A 9,365-nucleotide genomic window follows, 5' to 3' on the forward strand; every position below is an offset into this window, starting at 1 on the left:
GTTGACAAAGTTGGTTTAGGTATAAATTAAACACAGTAAAATCCCAATTTGTAAGAATCTGTCAATTTCAAGTACCACACAGTGTTTATCGTCATCTATTTGTTTGATTTAACTGGGAAAATATGTTGTTTGTTATTTCTTCTTTAGCTTGATCTAGTGCTATTTAAATAATGGAGATTCCATGATATATTATTTATTGAACTAATGGGAATTAATGTTTTATTCCTTCCTTGCCAAACCAGCTCCTGCAACGTACACCACAAATTACTAATTAATAACAATAATATATATAAATATATATATATATATATATTGACTTATATATAAGCAGCTTTTTTTCTTATAATCTGTATATGATTGAGAGCAGTACTAGTACTAGTACTAGTAGTACTGCTACAAGCAATTCAATGCTACATGAATAATCTGATGATTATTCTCTAAAGACGGGCCGTTTTCCAAAGGATTAACCCATGAGGAAGACATTTTTTAGAACACAGTGGGAGGAGTACTACTTAACCATATGACATATGGTCAATTTCTTTTCTATTTATATATCATGTAAAGATCAAATAGAACCAAAACTACATGAGATCCTAATTATTAAGTGGTTGCAATCTTTGTGTTTATCCAAGCATATATAGACGTTTCTTCATTCTATATAAGGTTTGTAAAACCCGGAAAAACATATGCTTTTAATTTGTTCATAAGTGCATCCTGATTTATAGTATAAGCCTTTAAATATTAATTAATTTGATACAAAGGCATTAAAAAATTATTGGAATATTGAAAATGACCTCAAATTAATAAATACATTGGCTTTCTACATCACAGAGTTGTACTTGGCCATTTCTAAACTTAAATGAAATTAAGCTTAGCAATTGTACTGCCATAGAGTCAAAGGGACTCCCTATCAAACTCATGGACATAACTCTTCTCACTACTCCAAAAGAAGCACCGCTCTTCAGCTACTCCAACCAGAAGGTCAGCAATGTTCTGCAGGCAGCAATAGACATGCAAAGCAACAATCAGCCCCAGAATAGCCACACATCAACAAGCCGATCATCGGATTCCAGCGAGCTGCCTAGTGCATCAGGTAAATGGGCCTCAAGGCTCCTAAAGGAGTGTGCAAGAGCGATATCCGACAAGGATTCTGGCAAAATCCACCATCTTCTATGGATGTTGAACGAGCTTGCTTCACCTTATGGAGATTGTGATCAGAAATTAGCATCTTATTTCCTGCAAGCTCTATTTTGTAAGGCGATGGGGTCCGGCCAACGATGCTTCAAAACCTTGAATGCAGTGGCTGAGAAGAGCCACTCCTTCGATTCAGCTCGGAAATTGATACTAAAGTTCCAGGAGGTAAGCCCATGGATGACTTTTGGTCATGTAGCTTCAAACGGTGCTATTTTGGAGGCATTAGAGGGGGATACCAAGCTTCACATAATTGATATAAGCAACACCCTTTGCACCCAATGGCCTACTTTGCTAGAAGCTTTGGCAACAAGAAATGATGAAACCCCGCATCTAAAGCTCACTGTTGTGGTAACGGCTAGCACAGTGAGGTCAGTCATGAAGGAAATAGGCCAAAGAATGGAGAAGTTTGCAAGATTAATGGGAGTACCCTTTGAGTTTAATGTAATAAGTGGATTGAATCATTTGGGGGAGCTCACAAAAGAGGGACTAGGTGTTCAAGAGGATGAGGCTATTGCTGTGAATTGCATAGGGGCCCTAAGAAGAGTGGAAGTGGAGGAGAGGGGAGCTGTGATTCGGATGTTCCAATCACTTAAGCCTCGAGTTGTAACCATTGTTGAGGAAGAAGCTGACCTTTCAAGCTCAAGGGATGACTTTGTGAAGTGCTTTGAAGAGTGCCTTAGGTTCTATACATTGTACTTTGAGATGCTAGAGGAGAGCTTTGTCCCAACTAGTAATGACAGATTGATGTTGGAGAGGGAGTGCTCAAGGAGCATAGTTAGGGTTTTGGCCTGTGATGATGAAAATAGCCCTGAAGGAGAGTGTGAGAAAAGGGAGAGAGGTAGCCAATGGTCTGAGAGACTCAAGGAGGCATTTTCACCGGTTGGGTTTAGTGATGATTGTGTGGATGATGTTAAGGCATTGCTGAAGAGGTACAGAGCTGGATGGGCGCTTGCGCTACCACAAGGAGATCATCATGAATCAGGAATCTACTTGACATGGAAGGAGGAACCTGTGGTTTGGGCATCAGCATGGAAACCCTGATTGATATTAATATTGGTGATCAGAGATCGAGCTAGGGCCATTGCTAGCTATAGCTAGCTCTAGAGTGCAGTCAAAGTTTAGCGCATGGCATCGATCCATATCATGGAGTTTGAAGCGCCATCGGTGATCATGAACATATACCTATTATATGGGGGTTCTGGCCTGGCGGCCTTTCTCTTTTCCTATCTACCTTATATCTTGATCGATCTCATTCATGCATATTTGTATTTTTACAGTATGTCAGTTATCTTCTGCTTTATGCTTTGGAGTTTGTGTTGCTTCTTTTTCTCTTTATTTCCTTGTTCTTGTTTGAAGGTGTTTGCACTTGTGCCTCGCTTTTGCAAATTCCATGGCATCGTATTTCGCGTAATTTGGATTGCTTTCTCATTTCTTTCCCTTCTTTACCTGTTGCATGATTAATAATTCTGTAAAACAACGTGCAAAATTTAATGGTTATTACGTCATTTCAAGAAAAATAAAGAAAAATAACTTTTTACGTTATTAAAATTGCGAGCGACATATTTTGTATTTTTTGCGACGAATTTAAATAACAAAAAAAGTCACTTTTATTGTAGCTAGCTTATTATACATACAAACATACATATAATACATGATATATATGTGTGGGCGCGCTCACATTTGAAGTTGAACTAGCTTTTGCTCAGGCCAAAATGGCATAGCTAGCGTTGAGACTTGGTTTCGTAACTACAAGCATTGCCAAGGATTTGAATTTTAGTAACGATTATGGGCGGAGAGAGCAATAGCAGAATGTCGACGCTCTTGTAGATCATTACTTATGTAGTTTGGATCGATGGATGGATTTGGATTTGGGTCTTTAATCCATCCAAATCCCTTGTTTGGATTTGCACTGAAAGCCGAACAATTTTTAAACTATATATCTAAAAATCTTGAATTTAAAATCACGATTAATTTGAAATCCAAAGTCAAATTATTTAAATCTTTTTATCCAAACGCAACCTAATAAGTAATAGATCGATTAATCAATCGATCATTCTCTAATGCATACCTAGCTAGTTAGATCATCATAATTATAAACAAAATAAAAAATAAAGTATATATGAACACAAAAAAGAAAAAAAGAAAATCAATTCAAGTGAGATGAAATTGTACTACTATATGATTATTTTCAAAAAGCTTAGGGGAGAAGATCGATCAAGAGGAAAACGACAAGTCTTCCTATGAAATTCATGAAATCTAGAGATTATAACCACAAAAAGAAGAAGTGATTGGCCAGAAAATTTTCCGTAGATAAATTCATTAAGAATATCAAGGTGGTCGAGGAATTGAAGGGGGTCCCCGCAGAGACGACCTTGGTGGCAAGCAGCAGTAGCCCCAATTACTGAATCCCATACTATGAGTGATTTGAACAGCATATAAACCTTTAATTACCAGACTGATCATGTTCCGACTTTTGGCCAACATTGAGTAGTGGAAATCCACTTTTTTTTTTGTACTACTTTCAGACAAGACTGCATGCATGCTGGCCTTCACGGTAATGTCAGTTCTCCATCGACCCTTCTCATCATGTGTGTATATATATGTTACCATGCATGCAGCTTGTAATTTATCATAACCTCTTTGGATCATGAGTTACAAATGGGACTTTATCTTCTTAATTTTTTATTATATATATATATGCATCATGTGCATATAATATATATATATATATATATGCATTACTAATTAATTGGGTTCCTTATTACTTAAACCTTTATATATATATATATATATATTCCTTCTCTATCTAATCTAATCACTACGGGTGACACATACATACTGAAGAAGAGAGAGGAAAGTACCTCATGCCAGAGAAAAGAGTTGTGAAAATATGTATTATAATAATATGCAAGTATATATTTTATAATGAGAGTCATGGAGATAATGTTCTAAGACCAAAAAAACACGTAAGAAAAAATAGAGCTTGGGCCATGAGCCTTGATGCTTCATTAAACCCAAATCAAAAATGTAATCCAATACCATCTCATCTGGTTAACCGAGACCGACCAAGTCATGAATCGGGCCCATGAATAGCTTAATCTCCCGCCTAATAAGACATATCATCACAGGTTAGTTAGAAGAAGAGTCGACCAACATCAAAAGCTAAATATGGCTTCGAGTGTGGATAATATATTGAAAGATCCACATGAGAGCTGGGTTTTGGCCAAGCCTCACCACCAAGCCCCTTTGAAAGTTAGAACCCGTAATTGAAATGGTATTTTCGACTTCAATATCCTCTCAGTTCCATTTTTGTTGCATAACAACATTATGGGCAAGCCTGTGCATATATCTGTGTATCCATCTACTTATAACTAGTGTGCATGTGTTTCTTTCTTATGGTGAAAATTCGCTTTTATGTCTTTGTATCTCCGTTGTAGTCTAGCTAGTTGGTTAGGATACCAGGTTCTCACCCGAGAGACCCGGGTTCGCCCTAGCAACATATCAATATATATATAAAAATATATATATTTTTTTAAAAAGTCTTTGTTATGAACATACATGTATGTTTTGTTTTGGTTTGCTCATTTTTTGTCTTTGAGGATTGAGCTTGAGTTTGTGTACGTGCATGGTGTCAAGTCATGGGAACCCTTTGGGATTACTCAAGCGTATTTGGGTGCTTGCGAGTCATCTGATCATTAGGTTGAACTTATGGTTTCCATAGATATATATTAAGAATTAAGGCACTTAAGACATCATTGAGGGTAGAATGAAAACATGAACATATATATAAAAATAAATAAATAAATAAATAAATAAAGATGGAACCTTAAGTTTACTGATTACCCTCACTTATGGCGGAGGAAAATCGTGGTTACAAACTGGACACCTGGGAGTTACAGAAAAATTCAAACACAGGCATAAAAAAATAAAGAGCATTAAAACCATAGAACATAATCCAAAATGAACCAAAAGAAAAAAAAAAAACCAACAAATCAACCAAAGAGACATAAACAACTTGCAAAAAACAAGGTTAGCTCACGCAAGAAAAAGAAAACAAAACAAAACCAAGCACAAAACCATTAGCAACAAAAGAAAAAGAGCAACAAAAGCAATAAATATTAGCGGCAGCATAACAAAGGAAGACCCAGCTTGTCCAAACGGATTAAACCTCTCAGTAGCCTCGTCACTTCCCCAATCACTTGCCGCTCCATGTGATGACCAAGCACACCATACTTTATAAGCCAATTAGCAGCTTTATTACCCTCTTTGAAGACATGACAAACAAAACAGACCATCGAATCCAAAAGATCAAGAATCTCCTCCCAAAAATCTTTAAGATACCAAACCCTACATCTCTGTTGCTTCCACCATGAAACCACCACTTGCAAGTCTAGTTCAACTTCCACATAACCAATCCTCATAGCTTTGCAAGCTTTAAAGCCATACAACAGAGCTAATAACTTAGCTCTAGTATTCGAACCAACGCTAGAAGGAGAGGCAAAAGCATGAATTAAATTACCGTGATCATCTTTGTTAACACCACCCGTCCAAGACGACCCAGGATTCCCAAAGCTACTACCATCAGTATTTAACATAAAAAGAACTTGGGAGGGTTTGCGCCAGGCCACCAAAGTTGAGCTTTGCCTTTGAGGAACTAGAGGTAGGATAAGCAAGGATTGTAAAATCTGAGAATCATGCCTAGAGCATTTTGAAACTTTGTGAATGTCTTGGCATATTGATCAAATCCAATGAACAATTGACTACCAAGCCAAACTAAAAGGCTCAAGATGACCTTCCATGCAAGCTACACATCCACAACGCCAAAGATGCCAAGAAAGAAATGAAGGAAGGAGGCCCACAATAATACCAACCTGAGTAAAGGAAGATGCACGATGAAACCAAAGGGACACTGTCTCTTTCCAATTGCCACGAAGCGTTAACCCAAAGATAGTGCCACACCTGAGCAGAAAAATCTCCCTCAAACAAAACATGATTTTGATCCTCATAATTACCAGCATCACAACAATCACACTTAGAAACAATCAGCACACCTACACAACAAAAACTATCATCCACACTGAAAGCATTATGCCAAGCCTTCCACAGAGAAACCAAAACCTTCAAAGGGAGCAATTTATGCCACATCCAAGAATGCCAATTCATAGTAGAGCCCTTAATACGGATACAATCCCATGCTGATTTTGTAGAGACACAACCACTATCTTGCTTCATCCATACCTAAACATCCGATCTTCCCTTGCAAGCTGCTATGGATTCTAGAATATCATTCACATGTTTCTGCCCACCAAACTAACCAAAAAGTCCACATCCCATGAATTTGACAGTTTACATCATTAACTTTAAGTAAAGCACTACCCACCATTGGAAGATCAGAAAACAAAAGACCCCGATCCCGCCACTTATCATACCAGAAGAAGAGGTTGCCTTCCTTGAGTCACCACTTAGAATTTTCGAGAACCAAAGGAATACATTTAACAGTCATTTTCTAAAATCTCGTGCCCTTTTTGGTATCAATAAGAAGCCAAGGTTTAAAACCCACATAGTTATCTATGAAAAATCGAGCCCATAACAAATTACCTTGGATTAAATTCCAAGCGAACCTCATATGCAAAGCCTTCTGCATATCATCAAGGTGACACAAACCCAAGCCACCCTCTTCTACTGGAATACACATGTTCTTCCAAGCTATCCATTTTTTCTTACCTCTCCTATAAGCCTCTCCCCAAAAGAAAGTACTCATTAAATGATGTAACTCCTTGATAATAGATTGAGAGACCTGTAAAACAGCTAATAAATGAAGAGCCATGCTAGAAAGCACATGCCTTAGGAGAATAAGACGACCTCCCGAAGAAAGAAGCTTCATCTTCCAACCATTGATTTTATTATAAACTTTTATAACCATCTCCTCCAAGTGAACTTGCTTGAGCCTCCCTAAAATAATAGGCACCCCTAGATATTTGAAAGGAAAAGAACCTTCTAAAAACCCAGTCATAGGCTTAATAGCCCTCTTACGACCCAAAGAGATTTTTTGACAAAAAAAAAACCGCAGTCTTTTCTCTATTAATACTTTGGCTAAACCAAGCCTCATATTTATGAAAGATAGATAGGAGTTCCTGAATAGCTCTCGTGCTACCATTAGTGAAGATCACCACATCATCAACATACATAAGATGCGAAATTTGAATTGTACCTTTGGCTTGAGAAAATTGAGCAAATCGTTTTTCCACAACATTATTCTTAAGAAGTCTAGAAATGAATTCTTGTAGAATAATGAACAGGTAGGGAGAGAGAGAATCCCCCTGGCGCAAACCATGACCTCCCTAAAAAAAGCCCTTAGAGGTTCCACTCATTATAATAGAATACCATGAAGATGAGATACAAGCCCGAATTAAATCACAAACCTGAGGGAAAATATGAAAGTTCGAAGAACCTCCAACAAGAAAGATCAATCAACCTAATCATACACTTTCGCCATGTCCACTTTGAGAATAATATTTCCACCATGAGCTTTCTTGTTAATAGAATGGACCATTTCCTACATAAGGGAAATATTTTCAAAAATGCTACATCCCATAATGAAAGCATATTGCTCAAGAGAGATCATACTAGGGAGAAAACATGTCAATCTATTAACAAGAATTTTAGAACAAATTTTATAGAGCACCGAACATAGGCTAATCTGTCTAAGTTTATCAAATCTAGTAAGCACTTCAACCTTCAGAATTAAGACAATGAAAGAGGCCGAGTAGAAGCGTGGCAACTGCTTAGAGAGGAAGAAATCTAAAATAGCTTCAAAGATATCCACTTTAACAATCTCCTAATAGCTCTTAATAAAACCTGCTCCAAAACCATCGAGACCTGGAGAACTATTAGAAGGAATAGATGACAAAGCTACAAAGATTTCATCTATAGATAGAATACAATCAATACATCCAATACATCCATTATCTTCATCTGAAATAGCAAGCAAAATAAGATAAGAAAGATCTGGCAATGCATGAGGAGAGCCCACTTGAAGAAAACCAGAGAAATACTCAATCCAAGTGAAAACTTATATATACAAGAATATAACAATTTTAGAAGAGTTATTTCAACAATCATCACTATTCATTTCTGTTAATTACGATTCATTAGTCTTCATATGTACGTATGAATAATTGTCAACTTTCTACATATATATATATATATATATATATATATATATATATATCAGCTAATTATATTAAACACATCTTCCAAGACTCTACAAATTGTATTAAATCATGTCAATCATCGTCTAGGACTCCACTCTCTGTAGTGTACCAAGAGTACTTTGGGCTAGTTTAGACTTTGATGGGGTATTATTAGATATTCTCATATATTTCCAGCTTTCTAAACATTATTTAAGCATAAAACACTTTTTAATTTTAAATATTTAATTTTTTATCTAATCATTATCTAAATATAAAATCTAATAAAACTTCCTCAAACTTCTAAATAAAACACAAAAAATAATATATGAACTTTTTCAAATTTTAAAACAAAAATAATATTCAAACAGTTTTTTAATTTTATAATACATTTATTCATGTTTTTCTTTTTTCTTTTTCAAAATTCAACAAAAACATCTCAACTAAAATAATTTCACTATTCACAATCTATTTTACTACTATTCACAAATTTTTTGAAATATTCTAATTGTCCAACTAAGCTCTTCATCTCTCTTTCTTGTTTGATCACCTTCTATTATAGACTCATCCACATCAGTAATGAACAATCCAAAGTTAAAGTCCTCCACTACCTAAAGACCTGTTCAAAATAGTGATAGTGATATGTGATAAGTTTCATTAACTTCAATTTTGTTTATTTTATCTCATTTAACTTAGCACATTCATTTCAAATTCAAATATGTAATCTTTTAGGATACTAAACTATTGTACAAATTCATTTATATAAATATAAGCCAATACCCTCTTAAAGGTAAGACATTTTATCAAACACCTAAATCTCTTCATGATATCACGAGTCATAGTGACTAACATCTAAATCCTCATTGCCTCCTCATCTCACAACTCTACCTCTATTCCCCCCCCCCCCCCCCCCCCCCCAACCCAAACCACCACCAACATCTCTTACTCAATCCCCATCCCTTCATTTCCATTAACCTCACC

General features: G+C 36.1%; 1 protein-coding gene across 1 annotated transcript; it reads left to right on the forward strand.

Moving 5' to 3' along the window:
• Nucleotides 1–788: 788 nt before the first annotated feature.
• LOC122313671 (protein SHORT-ROOT-like) lies at nucleotides 789–2,499 on the forward strand. The gene has a single exon (XM_043128847.1). The coding sequence runs from the start codon at nucleotides 919–921 to the stop codon at nucleotides 2,233–2,235; it is 1,317 nt and encodes a 438-aa protein (XP_042984781.1). The 5' UTR covers nucleotides 789–918; the 3' UTR covers nucleotides 2,236–2,499.
• The last annotated feature ends 6,866 nt before the right edge of the window (nucleotides 2,500–9,365 follow it).

This window comes from Carya illinoinensis, chromosome 1 (assembly GCF_018687715.1).
Source record: "Carya illinoinensis cultivar Pawnee chromosome 1, C.illinoinensisPawnee_v1, whole genome shotgun sequence".
NCBI lineage: Eukaryota > Viridiplantae > Streptophyta > Magnoliopsida > Fagales > Juglandaceae > Carya > Carya illinoinensis.

Bases quoted from the DNA above. Each gene is read 5' to 3' on its own strand.
- LOC122313671 (XM_043128847.1), top strand. From the start codon at position 919: ATGGACATAACTCTTCTCACTACTCCAAAAGAAGCACCGCTCTTCAGC.